We start from the raw sequence: 23,497 nt of genomic DNA, 5'->3' as shown, positions 1-23,497 counted from the left end.
TAAATATTTCAGCCAAAATTTCATATAAGGTTTTTTCTGTTCTTGTATAACACAAATAGCAAAAATAACATTCCTATACAAGATACATTTTTATTTGAGCAAAATATTTGCTCATACAAGAAGTTTCATTTCTCACTGAAATTTATATAGTCTAAAAGTTTAAATTTTCATAATCTCCAGATGATATACTTCTTCTAAAACAAAATTTATTAAAACTAATGAGTCTATGTTTCATAAATCTGAAAATTCCAGATTTCTTGGAGTAAAAAAAACCAGAATTCAGGCTGTATCTGGATCAAAATTATGTCAGTTGATGCCAAGTTTCTTGAGAGGAAAGAAATGAACAACAAGCTTCTGTTATGACTGGGTAGTTAAGGTAATTTCATCTCTGTTAATAGAATTTTAACAGAAGATAGCCAATGGCTGAATTACTCAGTAACTGTTGATTTTCATACATGTATAATTTTTCATTCATACAGCAAATGTAAGTATAAGGGTGTAGTGTAAGTACACAAAGAATCAAAGATATCATATAAACTATATTATGTTTTAGACAGCAAAAAGCAGTTACATTCACAAGTGACTTTATTTTTCTCAATAGAGAATACAAATTGTGCATTTACATGTACAAACTATTGTATTTTACAGTTCATGCTTAAAGAGCTCGCCAAAAAGCAAGCTAAAATTTAAGAAATTTTTTTTTATAATACAAACAAAAAGCAAATAAAATCTGTTCAAAACTAAATTTTTTGCCATAACACAGTTTCTATATATATTATTTACAAAATGTATATTATAAATTATTTATAATAGAATATTTAAGAATACTTTAAAGCATGGCTGGTATGAATGTATATATATATATTTGTATGTACGGAAATTTGATATGCTTTACTATATACATTAATTTGATACAAAAAAAATATTTACATAAAAACAAAGGCGTCATATTTTGATATACAGCATTTAAACACAGGCATGGATTTTAATGGGAACTCAACAACTTTAATTTCAAAAACATACAGTATCCATACTTAAGTTGATTAAATTATGGTCAACATCATTAAAATCGTAAAAAAGGGGCAGCATTTAAAATTTGTCTCCTATGCATAATTTTCAGATAGATTACACACACACACAAAATTATTACTTTGCAAATGAAAGCATTTTAAATCTCTTATGTGAAATAATAAATTTCTTCCAGAGAATAAGATAATCAAAATTTGAAAACTAAAATATCACATTTATAAGGAAGAATTATTGTGCGATTCCATTCAAGCATTTAACAGATTTATATTATGTTATAATGTGTTCACCTTCTTCATAAAAATCATGGAAATAAATTTATTTATAATTAATTCACAATGATACAAATGACAAACATTCTTGCACCTGAAAATTTGATTCTTTAATTCACAATGATACAAATGACAAACATTCTTGCACCTGAAAATTTGATTCTTTACAATAAGAATTAAAAAATATAAAATAATTTCATCAATCTCAGCACAAGGACTTTTATCAATTACACCACAATGCCACACAAAAATTCTTCAATTATCACTGTAAAGACAACACACACAACAGATAATTACATATTAAATGTACATATTTTTACACAAAAAAAGTCATAATCACAATTTATTACAGCAGCTAGCTTATCACTACAAAATGCCACCAATAGTACTAAGCATCTTGTGCTGAGATATTTTGGGAAAGCCAGTTATATAATCAAGAATGACTAAACATTGACTCAAAAGAAAATAATTTCTAATATTTATACAATTTTATCCCATTCCATTCAAAACATTCACAAACAAAAAATATATTTTAGGTCACATTACTTTGCATAACAAAAAAGAAAGATAACAACAATAATAATAAATTTATATTATCATTCCAATTGCAACTCTAACTGTGAAATTGCATAATGACTATTTTCATCACTTCAAACATTAGAACTGCATGCTTTTATAATGAAACTAAAATACTATTAAGTATAATAAAAGGTAGAAAAAGTGACTTTCCATGTGGCGGAAGAGAGATGATAAATAGTTAATACACTAAGGCATGTTTATTCAAAATCTGAAGTCCTAGTGCCAAAATTTCATCCCACATACAATTCATTTTCTTTGGCACTCCACATCATTAGAAATGTACATAGTAAAAATAAATACATCTCTTTTAATTCATACACATAAAACAAACATTACTGTGAAAGATGACTGAGGTATGAGATAAGATGAAAAGGCAAGAGATGCAACCAAACTTTTATGACCATGGAAGTAGTAACAGATGGAACTCCAATTAAGTTGCTAACTCTTGATCCTTTAAATATTGGCAGAAGATCATGACTTACACATTCAACCAGAATGCCTACAATTTATTTGACATGTTGAGCCTTTCTTTTCCTGGCAGCCAACATGTCATAAAATGGATTGTGACTAATACTTTGCCTAGAAGAGGGGAAAGACAAATATCAAAACTGCTTAATAATAATAAATAAATAAAAAAAGAGAGAGAGAGATTCATTTTATTTATATTTCTAATTAACAAAACATAATAAATATATTTCATATAAACTGGAAATCTCTTTCAACATCACTAAACAAACCTCCCACAACTGCAAAGTTTAATTAAAAATAAAGCTAACTAGTTCTATTAAATTTAACAATTAATTTAGTATAAATAAACTAACAAGAAACTGCAGAAGCAGCAAAAGAACGCTAAAAAATTTAAAACACCAAAACTAATTTAACACAGAAGACACATTTTATCCTCCGTAATGTTATGTTGGAATGATAGCTGTTTACAATATAATCAATAAAAACGGATTTAATATTGAAAATTTTTTATATTAAAAATATGTTGGAAATTTTGTTTTGGTAAATGCATCATAAAACATTGAAAAAGTTCCCGGTTCCCTTCCTATAACTGAGAATGTATCTTGAAAATGATTCATCACCCAATGGCAGAAATAACAACCGATTTCTTGAAAATATTAAATGATTTCATTGACACGCTCATCATTAGGATGCAATTTACTTATATTCAGCTACATAACTTTAATGTGTTTGCCTAATCACAGAAAAATTACAAATAATGCAATAGTATGTCAACAGAAATTTCAAATAATTTATTTAAAATGCAAGCATAAGCAAGCTCTCATTACTTTGTTTCCCCAACTAAAAATGACAGTAAAAGAAATTGGTGGTGTATGCACCTTCTTAAAGTAATTCTTCAATGCTGATTTTGTAGATAATAATTAAATTAACAATCCAGCTATGTACTTCAGAATTTCAATATTAATCAGTCATGATATATTAAATGTTTCATGACAATTATGGGAATAATATGCGCTTTATTCAAAATTAAATTTCTGAATAGTTAATTCAAAAACAATTTTCTGAATAGTTCTGGTTGAAAGACATTGTAGAGAGACTTAATTTTGTATACAAGACAGAAAATATATTTAGAAAAGTCACTTAATTTATGTAAAACAAATATAAAGAAAAAATGCACAGCAATCTGCATCCACTAATTTTATTCTAAATCCATTACATTATTCAATATTCCTTATTAAATGAATTTTAATTATAAATATATTATATGCTGCCATTTTAAATCATGTAAATTTGAAATACATTATAAAATGATCAAATGAACCAAATACTGAATTTTCAGTATTTAAAATTCTATATCAAATTCTAATTAAAATAATAACAACACAGTTGTCCTTGAGTTATATAGGTTTAAATAGCTCTGCTAAAGTTATATGAGGATTATTTTAAAGAAATGTACAGTCAAAAGTCGTTAATCCGGACTCGTCGGGACTTCGGCGATTCCGGATTATTGATTTTTCCGGATTATAGATCATCAGTTTAAATTTGGTAAGATGGCATGCAAAAATTACAAAATTAAAAATATGAAACCGTAATTTATGAAATAAAGAACAATTATGATCTAAAGGATATCAAAATTTACAAAAAGAAAAAACTTAATATTTATTTGTTTACTTTATTAAACATTTCCTTCAATGTAAGTTGCTTCGTTTCATGTGATAATACTTTCTCTTTAATTCTATTAAACAGACATAATTTCTTGTTTAGTTACAAAGTTCCGCTGTTCAAGTCCTATAATTGCTGTGTTGAGAATACCGACTAATTTGTCAATCGAAATGTTTTCAATAACCTCTGGGTCACTTTCTTCACTGTCGGAAGCGAATTATAATGACCAGGAACTTGATTTAAATCATATCAAAGACGGAGTACATCGAGATGAAATACTAAACTTAGTACTGAATTATAATCCAAATAAAATAAAAACATCTGCTCTGAAGATAAGGATAGTGTTGACAGATCAACTTCCAATCCGCGGTGTGAAATTGATAAACAGATTTCGGATTTCAAAACAATACTTTCGCTTTGTAGATACAAATTACATATTAGTAAATGGTACTTTTCCGTTTGGCCGGCGCAATTTCCCATTTCGCCGACGCAAGCGATAAAGTCGCCGAAAATGGTAGAACTGATGCCAAAGCGAATATCTTCGCTGATAACCTTTCAGGGCACTTTTTCAAAACAAGTCGCTGAGATTTATTATCAGATTTACCTTTTTTTTTTCAATATTGGCATACAGTTACATAGAATTTTTTAAATTATAATATTGAAATAATTCTTGCATTTAAACTCGTATTCCATACTGAGATTTAACTTGAAATTAATGTAGATAATTCCTGAGAGAATCAGATTTTTGTAGCGTATTTTACGTTAGATGAGATCGTTTGGGATCACGTGATATTAAACTGCGAATCAAGAGGTTATACCATGAAAGCATAGCAAATCTTTAATTTAACGTCTTTCAATTCTAAAATTAACGTCTTTTACAAATATGTCAAAAATGGATGAAAAACCAATGAAAATTTGGGATTTGCCCAGGACAGAGGAAGAATCCGTCAGATTCTTTCAAGCGAAAGGCGTTTTGCCTAACATTGCTATTTGTGAAAATAATCATGAAATGAAATTATATTTCGGAGACGAAATTCAATGGCGTTGCAACCTTTCAACTTGCCGCAGTAAAAGAAGTATACGGAAAGGCACATGGTTTGAATCATCGAGATTGAGTTTCTTGAAGTGTTTAAGATTCATTTATGGTTGGAGTGAAGAATTAACTTCAGTTAAATGGTGTGAAAAGCAGTTGGAAATCAGTCACGGAACAGTTGTGGATTGGAATAACTACATGCGAGAGGTTCGTGTGGATTCTTTACTTAAATGTCAACAACGCAAAATAGGAGGCCCTGGTATGATCGTTGAAGTGGATGAAAGTATGTTCTCGAAGCGCAAAAACAACGCGGGACGGATTTTACCACAACAGTGGATCTTTGGTGGAGTTTGTCGTGAAACAAACGAATGCTTCCTTGTGATGGTGCCAAACCGATCCATGAGTATTATATTAGAGGCAATAAATGAAAACATCGAAAAAGGAACTACAATATATTCCGATTCATGGAAATGATATTGCATTGAAAAACTGGAAGAGGAAAGTTTCGAACATTTCAAAGTGAACCATAAATACAATTTTGTAGATCCGGAAACTGGAACGCACACGCAAAAAATTTAAAGACTATGGGGAAGCGCAAAATGACGGAATAAGAAACACAGAGGAACTGCTCGGAATCATCTGGAAAGTTACCTCGCCGAATTTATGTGGCGAAAGGACACAAAAGACCCATTTGAAAAAATTCTAAACGATATTAAAATGTTTATGCCTCCAAAATAAAAAAATGTTTAAAATTCTTAGAATTAACATTTCTTAACATTTTTTTTATGTGTATACTGTGTGTTGTCGCCAATAAGGTCTGCTTGGCGAGATTTGCGCCGGAGAAAGGGAAATGGCGAGGTTTGCGCCGGCGAAACGGAAAAGTACCTAGTAAATATATATTGGAAATTCTGTTTGACATAATCTTTCTAATCTATCATAATCTAATAATGACGTTTCTGCCCCCCCCCTCTGCCGCAGAGCAGCGTGAAATTGATAAACAGATTTCGGATTTCAAAACATACTTTCGCTTTGTAGTAAATATATATCGGAAATTCTATTTGACATAATCGAAAGTTCAAGCTTACTTTTATAAAATTGCTCTAACAGTTTGCAAAAAATAATAAGCCGGATCCAATTCGAAGATTAAGCAACAACGCAATCTGCAACATTAACTGAATTAGATAACTTTAGCTTAGCGTATAACTCCGTTACACATTAAACGCGCATGCGCACAAACATATTCGCAGCCATAAGGGTCTTACGCGCTCTCGTAAACGCCTGTGCGCATGCGTGAACGCGACGCATGCGCAGAAAGTTTGTAGCTTTGAGGTCCGGATTATAGATCATTCCGGATTATGGGTGTCCGAATTAACGACTTTTGACTGTACAAGAAAATTGTAGCAATTTTAAAAACTAGCAGATTAAATGCATAGTAAAAATATTCAAACAACCATGAAAAAGCTATATATCTCATTTATACCTAAATACACATACTGCGAATACATGTAAATATTTGAATCTCTTCTGAAAGAATTTTTTTTAGCTGTTTGGTAATATTTTATTTATTTACATGAAATTGGAAATCTTTTAATTCTGAGTGCAACAATAGCTCAATTAGAATGTGAGATCTATGCAATTTCATTCCTGAAGGGCCTTGTGGCAATTTACGACTTTCCAGAAGATCTGCGAAAACAATACTTAGCGTCCCATGACCGATTCCTACAGAAATTTTTACAGCCCATGCTACAGTGTATAAATATGGGTTAGACATCTGGGAGAGTGAAGTTGTGAATCAGCTATGAGATTTAATGAGTAGCTGAATTATGAGTTAAGGTTTACCCTGAGAGTGGTTAGAGGAACTTTACGAGACATATTGTGTGCTACGGAGGAATCACTAAATATCTGTATTCTCCTTGAGTTATTTCTAGCTACTCATTGCACTGTGCATATTATATATAACGCTGACTTTCATAATAAATTGTAGTGCTCTTTTTGCTTATCTGGACTTTTTATCTGAAACCAGAGTCCTGCCAATATATTTTTTCACCTGAGGCAAAACGATAAATGCGTGCCCCTACATACATATCAAAATAGCTATATTTGTATTAAACAAAGGTAAAGTACGAAATCAAAATAGCATAATTATACCATAATTCTTAAAATATTTTGAATCGTTGCTTTATAAATTCAGAAAAATAAGATAGCCAATTATTTATAACTTTCAAATGAAAATGTTAAAAAAAATTTTTTTATATACATAAGAAATAACATCAAAATGCACATTGCATTAATTTCCAGGTTTTATTATAATTCTTCCTATTGTTTTATTAATTTAAGTTTGCCGAAGCTTATTTTCCCTAATAATAACTGACAAATTTAAAAACATAATTAAAGTAATTTTTGAATTCTTAAGCCTATTTGGCACCCCTTCTAGTGATTCACCTGAGGCAAGTGGCTGACTTGCCTCACCCTTGTCCCGGCTCTGAAACATCCACGATCCTGTAGCTCACAACAACAATACAAAGTCTACCATTTAGTATGATAAATTATACATTAAATTGTTGCAAAACTTTATAATTTTTTAATGTCTAGTGTTAGTAATGTTTATAATACCTAAACTGTCTTGAATAACAGGATTTAATTTCTAAAATTAGAAGTGCCTGAGCCTTATGGAAGACTGTGAGGAAGGAAAGAAAAACCAAATAAATAAAATAGCTAAAAAATTTAAATAATTAAATAATCAATTAAAATTAAGAAAATGTAGAGATATAAAGAGAAATCTAATAAATTATTAATTTAATTTTAAATAAATAAATAGAAAAAAGTATTGGACCTTGTCTTACGTGAGGCATCGGCTGGAATTACAATTCCACTTAGATGCTAAAAAGCAGCTCAGCCGATCTCCGTCTGAGTTTAAGCCCTGATTATACGTATAATGTACTGTTCCAAAGGATGATAGGTACCACTTTTTTTTTTTTTCCAGCACAACAAGGAAAAGGGATAAAATGATTAAAGCTCCATTTAGGAGAATAGTGAGAATTCTAGAAACAGTATGAGGATATGGAAAGAAATTTAACAAAAAAGTGTTGCTTTGAAAATAAAGAGAGAAGAATTCAAGACTTTCTGATTGTGATGCCCTGTCAATATAATTCTATCCGTCAAGCAGAAATTTTCCCTGAATTCAATGTGAGAATAAATATGACTTCTCTGTACAAGTGACAGTAGTAGTCTCCCCATTTGGTTACATCATTCAGAAAGTCTACAGGGGCTTTGCAGTAGGAAATCACTAGAATGGAAAGTTCACAACCAGGCGATCACTTTTAGTTCTTTGAGAAATACAAAATTTACCCGTTCTCATAAATTTATTGCATAGTCTGGAGATTAAGCCTTTGACGTAAAATTGGGGGCTTTCTTTTCTTTAAAAGTCTCAACCTCTGTACAAGGCTTGAGTGTGAGAGAAAGACCAGGCCTGCATTCAGATGTTAGAATTAATTTTTAAGGCACGTTTACTATTAAAACAAAACTTATGTACTAAAAAATTGTGTTTCATTTACATAAAAGAAGTGCGGGAGCCTATTTATTTATTGAGCTCTTGCTGAAATTATAATTTATCTCGAAAACTAAGAAGTACCGGAGCAATTTAAGCTCTGTTGAATGATATAAAGCAATATTAATGTAGTACAGATAGACTATTTATATAGTAAACAGAAGACACAGTTATGGACAGGAACAGTTCATGCTCTCGATTTACTTTATCACAAAATCACATATACAGCAAATTAATATACATAATATCAAAATGTGTGCAATTCAGTTGTTTCACAGTAATCAAAATCTCTGCATCATTTAAAAATCAACTGAACTTCCAAAAATGTGAAAAAAAAATTAAAAACAAAATTTTTAACAGAACAAATAATACAAGTACAATTACGAAGAATGTTTTTAATGTTATTATCACATGTAAATTATTTGCAACAATTAACCAGTTAGAATAATTTTTCTTCCTGCCTTCAGTATGTGCTACAATTGTTCAGAATTTTTTTTAATTACCTAACAAATAATAAACAGTTCTACTAATAACAATGGTTTATGGAAACAAATTCATACTATATACATAAAAGAAAATCTCCAAAATTAAGTAGTAAAGTAAGTAAGTATACCTAATACATTTCATCCACTCATCTTTTTCTTCGGGGGTAGCAGCAGACATTCTGTATACAGTATGCTTTCCTTCAACAACTTTTCCTTCAGAATCAGTTTTACAAGCTTTTATAACATCACTTCCCACAGAAAATAATTCAAAACAATTGAGCTTGTTGCGATCTTGAACTTCACGAACCTGAACATTTTCAAGAGGAATAATGCCTCGAGGCTCTTTGTCCTACAAATGAAATTAGATACCATTAGAATCCAAGAAAAGAAAAACAATTGAATGACATTAATGGCTATTTTAAATAAACTGCAGGCAAACTCATAACACAGATATTTCATTAAAATTATATGTAGAACCTAATGAACATACCGTTGTATATTCGAAGTAATACAAACAATTATCATTTAAGATAAACCATCTTCTTTTCCAACTTTTATATCTCCCACCTATTAAAACAAATGATTAGATGTAACTAAAAGAAACTTGTACAATTTATAAAATATAATTAAAATGCTTCATTAGACAATATAGACAATTAAAAATTCTTAGTTTATTATGAATGAATATGAAATATAGCAGTAAAATTCTTTATACATACACAGAACACAAACATAAAAATGAGATATTGAGAAGCTCCATTTTCACATACAAAATCATAATTAACTAGAACATACTAAATGTATGTAACAAATATTAAAAATGAAGTACAAAGTAATTGGTGTTATTAAGTTAACAAATAAATGCATGCTGAATATAAAGCAAATTTGCTAGCCAAAATTGTTAATTTAAAAGAAACAAAAACTTAATAACAAATAGAGTAAAAATATTTTTTATTAAACTAGTAGTTTCTTTTTTTACCTCTAAATATTTGAATATTTTACATGCAGTTACATTTTATTTAAAAAAAAAAAAATAGTTATGTACAAAAGTTTGGCAGCCCAAACAAAAAAAAAAAAAAAAAAGACAATTCCTTATTTAAATTATAACTCAACAATCATGCGGAATTATAAGGTGGAACAGGTGCTTTTCTCCAAAAAATATGGGTTTTAAGGGAAATGCAAAAATTTAACATTTAAAGCAGGAAATAAATAAAGCAGCAGCAGCAGCAGGAAATGCACAGCAGGTGAAAAAGCAACTGGCAACGCGAACATCAAATGTCTTGTACAATCAACTTACTGATTTTTGAACTCCCTGAATTTGAGTTGCATAAAAGAAATATCATGTTTTCAAATAACTGGAGAACAAATATCACGTTAACAAGATAATATAACTATCCAAAATTCATACATGTGCTTAAAGACAACCTATTAAATTTTTTCACAAAATGGAAAAATTAATTATGAGTATATTTTTATTTATTTCAAATACCAGTGAAAATATGAATTTATAAACTTTAAAAATATTAATGTTCAGAAACCGATCCAAAATGAAATGCAAAAACCTCCAGAAAACAATAAATTTTCCTTTTTTAATGGTCAAACTTACAGGAAATAAAGTTTAAAATTTCAACTTGTAAAAAATTTAATAAATACAAATAGCATTTCAAAATCTAATGATATCAGTAAAATAGGAAATTGTAAAGAAGCATTTGCAGACAGTTGTGCAATGTTACATCATAAACAATGCATGAAGCAAACACAGTGCAACAGAACACACTCCAGTTTGCATAAATTACCTTGGTTAAAATATAAAGTCTAAATCTAGCAGTATAAAACAAAATGCAATTAATTTTTTTTTAAGAAAGTTTGAGGAAATATCTACAAAATTAAGAAAATTGTGCCATAAAAAACTAGAGGGGGAAAAAAAATTACAAAGCTGCAAAAGGGAAATCAGCATTAAGTGCAAGGAATGATAAAATTTAAAATCACAGAACCAGAACTACAACTGCTTTTAAAAATCTGCAGTGAAATAATATGCATAAATTTTATTACTTTTTAAAATATTTAGCAATTTAAAAAATTAATATTTAATTAATTTATTGATTATAGTTTTGAAAATATATTTTTACTCTTACCTTGTTTCCACAGCCATCCTTCTCTATCTGGATTAAAAAATGTGTGCATCAAGTCATTTCCATCATCTTCAGGAATTTTAAATGGTTCTTGTTTAATGTTATCATATAATCCCTGAAAGAGAGCAAAAAATTCGTATAAATATATACATTACAAAAATCATAACGTACTACTTATAAAGCACTTTTTGAAGGTAAGCAAAGCATAACATTCATTTATCAAATGAACAAAAATTCAACAGCACTTAGAAAATTGATTGACAATATATATATATATATATATATACATACCTCTAATAATTCTCTAGGAAGATCCCCACCATTATTTATACCTCGATTCATTGTTATGAATTGCTCCACTGTGGGCTTTTCCTTAACACTAGGGTTATGTAAAGAAGTATTCAACATGATAATTGCAAAGGAAAGGACATAGCATGTGTCTGAAAGATAGGAAGAAATAATTCATACAGTAACATGTGCTTGAAGTAATACAAAGATAAAAACATTCTTTAAATAAATTAACTGAAAACTTTTCTTTCACATTACCTGTATTGCTAAATACTCCTGGATTTAGCTGACAATATCGCTGAGCAAATTTTTCCATCATGCGATCAATTTTTTGTGCTTCACCAGGAAGACGGAAGCTCCATAAAAATTGCCTGTTATTAAAATGTAATAAATACATCCAGGATAAATGGTTCAGTTAGATAAAGGATCTTACATCAAAAGCAGGGTAAATATTCATTTAAAAATCTAGAACATATAAATTTGTAGAAAAAAGGACAATGTCCCAAAATGTTCTATTTTGAGATTTTTGCACTCACAATAAATTCATGAATTTTTAACAGCCAGATAGAGGCATAAAGTGCTTCCATTATTATATTTTCAATCAGATTAATTTTCAGTCGTTTAATATGACATCAATATCATAAAAGGATTCCTTCTAATATATTTAATGACATGTGGCATTAAAATAGCAACATTCTTTTTACCTTCACCAAAACTATACACATTTTCCTTTCTTTACCAAGATCTATCATAACATATTTGATACGTGCATTAAAACATGAAATAACTACACACATTTTCAAATAAAGAAAAATAGTATTTCTTAAAATACATGATTAAAACACGCTACTAAAATAAATTTTCCTCAAAATTTGCTAACAGGAAACTGACCTTTTTCTACCATGATAGATATACATGTTTAAATTTTGAGGTATATAAATCTGAGCCACTTAAAGCTACAAGTCAACATCATTTAGTGAAACTTAAAACAGTATAACTGTTCATTAGGATCAGAACAATTAAATCAAAGATGAATTAATTACTGAATCTTAAATATAAAGTTATTTTGAAATAAACACACCATAATATATAAGACCATGAAAAACAAAATGAAGTATGATTATTATGACTACCATGATAGTCAAAAATAAATTAAAGTTTAAAAAAATGAAAATTAACAAATAACCAGAAATTCCATTCAAAACCCTTTTCTCGGTTTCACATATAAAACAACTATTTCTATATGGTACATGAAACTGTTAGTTGCAATTACTAATTTTTTTCAGACTTGGAGATAAACACACTTTACAATAAATATTAAAACCATTATTCAAACACACAGTGGCTGCAAACAGATACCCCCACACTAGTTGAAAAAATACACAATGCACCATGAGTCAAAAACAAAACTTACATGGCCCCAATTTGCATATAAGAGATTTCTGAATGAATTTAATCATGTTCTACAGATAGTAATACAAGTCTAAAAAGGACTAGTATTTCTTTGTCATATATCATATTTTCAACACAAAAACTATGGGAATTCAGACAAACGGGAAGTTCAAAAGAATTACGAAAAAATGCCATAGGAAAGCAAAGAAATACACATCCAGGCATAAACAAGATGAAATGTGACAACAGCAGGAACAGGAAAGAAAATTCCGAGATTAAAACTTTTGAAACATCTAAAAATCAATTCAATGGCTACAAAATGTACACATATAGGTAAGTATATATACATATATAGGTAAACATAATATTTTTAAAATAAAATTTTTTAGCTTTTTAGACATATTGCTATTTAACTAACATCTGCCTCTCATCAGAAAAGAATATCTCAGATCATTCTAAATTCCAAGGTTTTGAAATTTATCTTATTTACTGGACTGCTTGTGAAATTTATCTAAAATCATTATGCAGTTCAGATGTCACTAGTAATGCTACATGAATTTGAAATTTTCAGCTATACTTTCATTGATGCTATTTTTAATATTATCATAGCATAAAGACAAAATACTTGGATGGCTTGATAAAGTGAAAGACAGCAAGGATAAGAAATCAGTAGAAAAAAATCTACCAATATAAATAAGCTCTCAGCAACAGTTTCTAAACAGAATTAAATCTGAACTACCAAAAAAGTTTCATATTTGGATGTCCTGTGTGAGTTAAGCATAAAAATTTTGTTTGAAAATTTATAATTTTCAGCGACATAAACAGAAACCAGTTCTTTACAGAATTGTAGCCTATGTAAGAGAGTAACTACGAGGCAATCATGAATATTCTAGGCAATATAAAGATAAATCTATAGCACCAAAACATACTTTACAACTCACAATGAATCTCCCAAAACACTTAACAGCAAACTCCTGAAATAACTTTTAAAAAAATGTTCTCCGTATGGAAAGGAATAAATACAGAGATAGAACAGCTGGACAAATTTCACAGGTAATTATGCACATAGTTATCCAGCACTGTAATAAAAAAATGCTCACTGCTAAGTTATCCAGCACTGTAAATAAAAAAATGCTCACTGCTAATGTAAAACTGGATATCAAAATCACAACAATTCAAATAAGGTCAGATTAAGTAATCTGAAGATGACAAAGTACACACAGGCCATCAGCTTAAGGAGGGGGATATCTTCACAAAGGACACTGGCTCATACATCACACATGGTGAAACAAGCCATGCAGCCAGCCAGTTTGCTGGATTTGAACCTGGGTCAAACTACCAGTATTCAGTTGTCTTAATTCTGTCATTATTTTTGTTGCATGTAATTGTATTAAAAAAATGTATGTTTTTATATTGAATAAATTTTGATTAAATAATTCTTAAAGTATAGGCAAGTTTCAGGTAGGTAGGTAGGTGAAAGCATCCAGATTTAACATAAAAAGTAGAATGAGAAAAATTTTAAACAAAACTGGGGAAAATATGACCTATAAACCACAAAATTTACAAAGCTACATAATCCTTAGTTCTATAATAGTGTACAGAATTACACATTTTCAGTCAATTACAGCTTCTAATCTGACAAAACACAGGACAACAGGTTGTTAATTTCTGTTACCATAAAAAATACATACAAAATACTACTTTTGACCACAAAAAGTAATCTTACTGGACTGCTTGTGAAACCTTACCTTAAGGCTTGGACCAGAATTAAATCGGTAAAATCATGCAATTCAACAAATGCATCAAGCACCTTAATGTTAAAATCATTTCTGAAACAGAAAAAAAAAAAAAAAATTAAGATTTAATGTTCATAAAACATACCATAACTTAAAAGTTGTATTTAATCAATCATAATATCACTCCAACCACTCTTAGAAATTTAAACATTTTTTAAGTATGAATGAAATTTGCCTGTAAATTCCTTTTTTTGACCTAAGACAATAACAAATTTCTACTACTGCTAGTCCGAAATATACAGAAGGACATTCTAGAATAGCAGACATTCAAAGAATTTCATAAACTAATCTCTATGAATACACAAATTCAGAGAGAATTGCTTGAGCAATAAATATTTGTTCAATATCTGAAACATAATAAAAAATGATAAACTTAAAAGGCATGGGATAACTACTCATAAATGTAAGTAGTTAAATGTGGCAACATTGAAAAGGTTCGTGTTGAACAAAGTTTGCAGATTTTCCAAGTTAAAAAAAAAAAAAAAAAAAAAAAAATCCCTAAATACAGCTTATATTGTGATGGAGCTGGATTTTTGTTCAGAAATATGCTCAAGACACCTTTGTCTTTTAGTAGTGAAACTTAACCCAGTAAGTGAAAACAATGACAGGGGCAGGACTATAAATGCTGCAGAAAAATAGATATTTATAGTTCCATTTTAGTCGAATGCCTATAATATGAAATATTATTCTTTTTGTCATAGCTATTATAAAAAAATATAAAAGGCTTGCTGTTTCAAGACTGGGAGGAGGGAAAAATTGATTAAAAAATAGGATAACATCAAGAAAGCTAAAAAGACATTGGACACTTCTTTGAAATTTCTTCACAAATTCGGAAAGAAACAGCATAAGTGCAATTTTTCATTTATCAATATACTGCTTACTCTCATACTTCATTACAATTAGCAATATGAATATGGTGTTTTTTCTGCTATTACATATTACAAGAACAAACTTCAGCCATTGGGTTTGGGTAACTGTTAAGCTAAAGACCACTATAAGAAACTTTGGCTAGATAATTCTGACAGCTTTGCAGTTGAAATTTAGCAGATATTTGCAACCATTCATCAGCCACTCATATGCTCTGCTCAATATAAAAAATATAACTGAAATGCTTTAATGAGAAAACCTCAGTTTCAACAGAAACTTTAGGGGCTCTACTTCATTACACAATCACTAGTCACATTTTCATCTCAGACTAGGTAAATGGGTATTTTAACTAAATACAAAATCAGAAAATATCAGTTTTACTCTACAAAGCTATAAATGGAAGTAAGCTATGCGATTCAAATTTTGAGATTTTTAATTATTTATATTTTACATATTAAATTTCATTAAACAATTCTAGCACTGATACTTTTTGAAATGTATTATTTATTATATATAATGGCCTCAAATTGCTACAAATTTCAAGTTTAATTTTGTGTTCAATTAACTAATTAACCTTCTCTTGCATATAGCTCCCAATTATACATGGTTTCCATGTATAAAAAAAGACTGCTGCATTTTGGATATTCTACAAATGATTATGAAATTTTCTTTCATTTGTTAAATGCATTTAACTATGGAGAATACTGCTTATCTTTTATTTCCAAAATAATTTCAGATCTATAACATTTCGACTGAAACCAATCGAAAAGTTATGGAGGAAATATAACTACAACTGTTTATGAATGGATTTAACTCCATTTCCTGTTTTTAAGATAATTTACATTAAAAGTTTTTAATGTTGCTAGAAACGAAGAAAACATTACGCAGATTAAAAAATATATATAAACCAACCTTTCACCAAGATAATCCCCTATCGCAGTTTTGTTAAGGCCTTCTCCTTTATAGAGAAACTGAGCTACATCTTCTGGAGTATCCTTCAGAAGTCCATGCTCAATCAAATATTCAATTCCCTATTATTAAACATTAGTTATTCAGTTACTCTTACAAAAAACATCAAGTTTTAAAACCATGAAATCAAATGGAAAAATTTATTTACCTTTTTAGGATCCATATTAAATTTCTTTTTCCCAGTTGACAATTGTTTTGCTTTGGTATTACTTTTGCTGAAATTTAAAAAATATATATATAATTTTACGAATACTAATTTTATTCATAGAAAATATATATATTGCTCAATTTGAAAGAAATATCAAATGCTAAAACCTTAAAGTTGTGATGAATTGTTTCTCAAGTGTTACAAAATAAATAAATAAAAATTAATATGCACACAGATGAGGTCTGGAATTTTCTATGCAGAAGCAAGTTATATTTATTTTTCTCTAATTAAAAAATATTAAATGCATTTCTGATCAAATGATATTCAACAAAAGTTTTATTTTCACTAAAATGCAAAATGTCAGATGTATTAAATTATAATATAAAATGTACTAGTACTTCCTTGTTATAGTGGCACTCAAAATTTAATTGCTAATCAACTGAAAAATGAAATATGTAGCAAGGTATAACACCACATGGTGAGATTTCAACAAGATATCTTGGTTGATTATCCATCAATCCTGGGAGCCGCTATAATAAGGAAACACCAATATACCTAGCATAAATCAATTTTCATGTGGGAAAATACAGAAAAAAATGCAAACAGAAATTAAAAACTGTATAAATGTTTTGAGAATTTTATAAAATCCAATTCTGCTTTTATGATTTATTTATATTTTACAACAATGAAATTACTGAGGCTCCAGAAAAGATTACTTTTGAATTTATTATTTAGTATACCATAATAATTTCATAAAATAACTAGAATATAATAATCTTATACTTTGATGGGGCCCACCTTTTAATTTAGTCACCTTTAATAAAATTTTATACATAAAATAAATAAAAATGTTAGTATCTCATGTTCTGACCATTTCTAGTCTTTCAGATATGCTGATTAGTTAAGAATACCAGGGAAAACTAATTTAGAATATATAACATTTTACACAGTAATAACACGCATGCAATACAAAATTTACAAATTAAAAATTTCACAGGCCAAATTATAAATTCATTAAGTTTATCAAATTTAAAAACTAATTACTACATCAACTGAAAAATACTATAAATTTTGAATATCTTAACTATAAATATTAAAAACTATAGCTATTTTAATTATTACTATAATAATAAATGCATTACAAATAATTGAAATACTTTCAGTATTTAATTATTTTAATGAAATATTCATATTAAAAAATGCAAAACTTCCTTGCATCATTGCACATTACATGAACTTCCAAATTATCCTCATAGTATACAAACTATACATCCAGATTAACAAATTTATTACATATTTTAATTATAACTTGCATTTATTTCATATTATAATTAAAATAATTGAACAGTAACATTATTTCTTAAAACGTACATTAAAGTCTTCTCATAGCAGAATTTAAAAGTACAAAAGTACGCTAAGACTGGTAAAATTAGTGTCAAGACTTAAATCTACTTCAATATTAACTTAAAGCAAAATACTGAATTTTCAGTGCATTAAATAAATAATGCTATTATAGTCTTTCATCCCTTACTAGAAATACAAAGAATTTCATAATATAATAAATACCTCTTCACACTATTAAATGATTTCTATTATTACTTATAAATGTAATAAAAATACATTACCACTCATCCTGGGCTTCCAGCCTTTCCATTTCAGCTGTGACTTCTGTAATCTCATCTTTGAGTTGCTATAAAGAAACAAATTTTACAGCAACTAAATTTCCTAATACTTATAAATATATAAATATAAGACAAAATAATAAAAGTGGAAAATTAAATTAATTACATTAAAGATATGCTCTAAGACATATAGTTTTTTCCCTCCAACTTTTTGGTTTTGATATTATGTTAAATGCTTTCCATTTCTGAATGTAACAGCATTCAATAAAATATTAAAATAAAAAGATCAATATTATTGTTTTAAATCATTTAACAAGCCTACTCTTTCTTTAGCTGAATATTATTAAATTACTAATTAACAGAAAGCTATTTTTTGATAATTTTTATTAATGATTTTGAAAGTCTGTGAAATAGTTAAGAGTCAGATCTCACCTCATCATCATCGTCATCATCATCATCAAGAGCTTTTCTTTCATAACCTGGTACTATGCAACACATATGCATAGTCAATTATGGATGGATAAAGTCTTCGCCTACTATTATTGTATATTAATATCAACTGAAACTAGCTTTAAAAATGAGACATTCTTTTTAGCATCTGACAGCAAAGTTTTTGCATTCTGTCAAAATTTGATACAGAAAATAAGACTAAATGCAATATTCACGTTTAAATAATTCATAAAAAATATTTAATATATATGATATGATGAAAGTATGAAATTTCCGAAAATATTAGCAAAAATAACGTATTTTTAAACTTGGGCAAATTTTACAGATTCTTTTAGATACAAGCGAGTTTGTTGAGCAGACTGTGCATTTATTATTTATCACAGTATAAAAAGTGTTATGCTTTCACCTTTACGGAAAACTACTGCTGGGCAATATAATTCTTAAAACTTAATGGCCAAGCACATATAGATATTTTAGATTAAAAGAAAAAATGGAAATCTCATCAAAAATAAATTCTTCCTTCCTAAAATAATAGGTGATTATGAAAACTTCTCAATCCAAAGTTCCACAATCATAAATTAGGCTTTCTAAGTACGAAGTATCAGCTAATTCATCCATGGCTTCAAGGCAAGATGGAAGCAGATGTATCATAGCATTGAGAGACCATTCTTCAAATGGAAAAATGAAGATGTGTGCTACAGCAAAAGACTTCTTTATTTACTAAGAAAGGAAGACTATATATCTTATGGCAATAGGCTAAAAACTTCACGTGAAGACCGGTCATCACTGACACATACAGAGTGGGCATTTCATGTTTATGACTGGAGCAGTCACATCCCTTCATGACGGATGAGATGCAAGCATCCCTACTGCCTGCTCGCGTTGTCAACTCGAACGCTCAAATGATGCACTTCGGGGGCTAGGTAACAATTGCAAAATGTTTGAGTGAAAAACTTGATGAATTTCATCACAACAGATTTCCAAAAAATGAATTTTTATCAGAAACAATTTTCGATCTTTTCCCTAAATTATCGAAAGATAAATCATGATTTAGAACTTATCAAATTTTATTCATTATTTAACATTGAATATATACATGCTTATCAGCGGTTCATTATACGGACGTACATCGAATTGGAAGAGAACCAACCATACGATAGGAGAGGAATTGAAAAAAGTTCCAATATCCGGTTTTTATATTCTAAACGATCAGCGATTCTCCTGTTGTCTGTTAATTAGTTTGATGCGGCATAACAAAATCGAAGAATATGAGTGAAAGCTACTTTTTTGAAAGTAATGACAACATACTACGAATACAGATACTTCCCGATAAACAGTATCCTTATCTTAGAAATAAATCACCCTAATCTTAGCAATCTATGCGTACAACGTTAATCTTCTGTTCGCTATCAAAATGCTAGGGAGTAGTATGAACAAAAATATTGTGCTCTCTGTTTTGAAGCTCATTTAATTTACATAGCCAAATGGACTTATTCTCTAAATTAAACTACTTAAAAATACATGTAAATTGCTAATAGCTTTCTATTAATTATAATATCGGTTATTTCTTTTCCTTGTTATTCACTTCATTTAATTATTTTTTTTTTAACTACTGCCTGATTAGCGGTGATTTCAGGTTAACTGTGGACGTGGTCCTTGGTTAATTAATTGGGAATATTCACAGTGAGTGCATAACGCGATTAGAGATCGTACTAAAATATGGGATTCATTAAGCAGGTCCAAAAACTAATTATTATCGGACCTAATTAATGCATCACATATTTAAATATGAAAATAAATAACGGAAAACAATAAGCGAAAAGCAAGAAATCTCATTTCATATAGCACATCAAAAATAGTTTCCAATTAGGGGGAAAAATGATAAAAAAGAATATGGATGGAGGAACAAAACTAATTAATATTTAAAATTCAGTGACAATTAGATACTGGCAATAGATTGCTTATTTTTCCGAGCTTCCAACCTCATTTAATTTGTTTTTATGGGGGCAAAGAAAAATTATGAAAAATTATCAGATGATTAATGGTATCTTAAAACACAACGGCAATAATCGGATCTTACCTTCAGATCCCTTACTAAAGCAGAAGTTCTAAACCAGAGAGGGATTTCATAGTTTAAGAGGGGGGAATCGGTCAGACATTTATCGCTCGAAACGATCGCCGCTCATTGTGCCTGTTAAGCATTTAGTTTTAGTTTATAAATATTAAAAAAAAAAAAAAAAAAAAAAAACCAGAAAAATACGATATCTGGTTTTTTTTTTGAGACTGTATTTAGATTAATATTACCGAGTTGTCATAATATACCGTCATAATTTCGGTGTGCCTATATACTCTGATTGACATATTTGCAATTTCGTAACCAGCCCCAAACTGATAAAAGTGCGCATGGGGGTTTGAAGAGAGGAGCGATGATCACGTGATTCCAAGCGGCCAATCCCATGGTGGTTTAAAGGGTGGGGAATGCGGCAACAATTCGGCCTCCTTGATTCTCTGTATTTCTAACGATTGTTTACAATTCAGATTGATTCATTTTGGTTTCACTATGTGATGCCATAGTAAAGTCCGTTCTATCTTATGCTCAAAAATCAACCAACATACGTATGATTTTGACTCGCACTGCAGCATTTTTTTCTTTCTTTTTTTTTTTACTTGGAAGCAAGTAATCACAAAATTATCAATGCTTAATGTACAGATTTATGAAGTTCTCTAATTTTTTTTAATCGCAAGTAAATATACGTATAATGGCTTCACATTAAAAAATAATATCATTTTAGCATTCTGATTAATGAAAAGTACACTTCAATAACCAAATTTGGAAGCTAATATTTTTAGTTTTGTCTGAATTTTGTTTGTGATACTTCAATGCTTAACTGTAACAGCAGTTAGGTACTAAGATCCTTTTCAAGAAACTCCCAGAATACTTCCATCCTAGAATTTCTTTGGATGTCATTTGCTTAAAGTCTCTTTTTAATAAAACCCAAAATAAAGATTCAACAGCAGTATTTCAACATAATTATCAATACTATTTTTCTAATAATTTGCACCTATACACAGATCTTAATTTCTAAAAAGCAGAAGTACCGAAGCCTTACAGAAAGTCATCAGGAAAGAAAAACAATAAATAAAATCTTAAAATTAATAATTAAAATAATGATAAATTAATAAAAATAAAAATTTAAATTTAAGAAAATGTAATAAAATAAACAAAAGTTTAATAAATTATTAAATTTTTGATGAATAGCTAAATTAAATACTGGATGTTATCTTATTTGTGGCTGCAGTTGGAATTAAGTTTCATAAGAAAAAATAAGAAATAGCTTAGCCAGGCACCAGCTGAATTTAAGGCCTGAATACAGTATTTCAGAGAACGATAGAATAAAAGGACCATTCATTTTTTTAGCACACCAATGAAAAAAGGTAAAACTATAAAAGCGCCACTATAAGAATAAAAAGAATCTTAGAAACATTAACAAAGTATGAAGCAAATATTGGTTGCTTCGCCCTTTCATTCAAAATGACATTTTGCCCGATTTTCCTTTCCCCTTGTCACTTGTGGAAGACTGTCTTTTCACCATTTCCTTCACAGTCCTCTTAATCTGAGTATTACGTGCCAGACTGGGTCAAGCAAGATGAGTTTGGTTTATTTGATTATGAAAAAGCATGCTAGGGCTATCTGCTTAAAAGGAAAGATGTCTTCGTGGAAGACCTTCTAAAGCAAACTGGCTCGTAACCACGTTAAACATGAGGAAAGTCCATGCCGGGGGCCCATTTGCTTAGAATCAAACCTAGGTTGAACTACCAGTGTTCAGCAAAATTTCAGCTTGGCCATTGGTGCTATTCCCGGGGGGGGGGGGGCAAGATGGGAATTCATCTCCGTATGCCTTTTCATTTCTTATCTCTCCTATAGCTATTTTCTAATTGATATCTACAATTATTAGTGAGCTATTTTGATTAAATGATTATTAAAACTTTACATTATACATAATTTTAAATCATTATACTACTAAAAAATTCTGCTCCTTATGATAATTAAATAAATGTAATTACATGACCATTTTTATAAATTAAATTTCCCCATATAAAAAAATAATGCTCATTTTTATTAAATAACAAGACATCATCTATTTTTCATATGCATCTTCTCTCTTCTTTATGCCAAATGTGATTATTGCAGAGTAACATTTCAGGAATGGTTATTTTAGATATCTACCGAAGGATATTAACTGCTTTTTATTTGCATCTTCTCTTTGTTTAATGTTAAATATGATTAATTCACAGTAATATTTTGGGAATGGTTATTTTAGATATTTACTGATGGAGGAGAATAAACTATTTAATTAGTGAAATATAACATTTTATCAATTTTGCAATTTCATCATGCAAAGGAGAAAAAAAAATTCTTTTCATTAAGCAAATAGTATGATTTTGTTTAAAATACTTTTAATAATGAATTAGGTTCTTAAGAATTTCTTTCCATCAGATTGAGTTTAAAAAGCATATTATCTTTAAAAACCTTGCTTTTGAAAAATTAGCATATTTTCATGCAAAGTAATTTCTTAACCAAAAGACTCGCTACTCGGATTTTCCATATACAGTCAAAAGTCTTTAATCCGGACTCGTCGGGACTTCGCCGATTCCGGATTATCGATTTTTCCGGATTATAGATCATCAGTTTAAATCTGGTAAGATGGCATGCAGAAATTATAAAATTAAAAATATGAAACCGTAATTTATAAAATAATG

General features: G+C 29.1%; 1 protein-coding gene across 6 annotated transcripts in view; it reads right to left on the bottom strand.

The window, feature by feature from the left end:
* Positions 1-567: 567 nt before the first annotated feature.
* step (cytohesin steppke) overlaps positions 568-23,497 on the bottom strand; it is a 151,200-nt gene continuing 128,270 nt past the window's right edge. For 4 of the 6 annotated variants that reach the window (XM_035366749.2, XM_035366758.2, XM_035366732.2 and 1 more), the window contains exons 3-13: positions 18,290-18,354; positions 16,665-16,731; positions 16,460-16,578; positions 14,633-14,713; positions 11,751-11,863; positions 11,496-11,644; positions 11,208-11,319; positions 10,370-10,384; positions 9,563-9,639; positions 9,201-9,421; positions 568-2,456 (exon numbers count right to left, since the gene is read on the bottom strand). In XM_035366749.2, coding sequence (XP_035222640.1) covers positions 2,384-2,456; positions 9,201-9,421; positions 9,563-9,639; positions 10,370-10,384; positions 11,208-11,319; positions 11,496-11,644; positions 11,751-11,863; positions 14,633-14,713; positions 16,460-16,578; positions 16,665-16,731; positions 18,290-18,354 — 1,092 coding nt within the window. In that variant the 3' untranslated portion in view covers positions 568-2,383. Of the gene's footprint in view, positions 2,457-9,200; positions 9,422-9,562; positions 9,640-10,369; positions 10,385-11,207; positions 11,320-11,495; positions 11,645-11,750; positions 11,864-14,632; positions 14,714-16,459; positions 16,579-16,664; positions 16,732-18,289; positions 18,355-18,718; positions 19,591-23,497 lie in introns of those variants that run through there. The other 2 variants (XM_035366773.2, XM_035366740.2) reach the window with 2 other exon arrangements.

Source organism: Stegodyphus dumicola, chromosome 6 (genome assembly GCF_044657685.1).
Source record: "Stegodyphus dumicola isolate Sdum_Otavi_A_Nest chromosome 6, ASM4465768v1".
Taxonomy (NCBI): domain Eukaryota; kingdom Metazoa; phylum Arthropoda; class Arachnida; order Araneae; family Eresidae; genus Stegodyphus; species Stegodyphus dumicola.
Note: the sequence above shows the minus strand (reverse complement) of the source record. Positions and strands in the feature narration are given on the sequence as shown.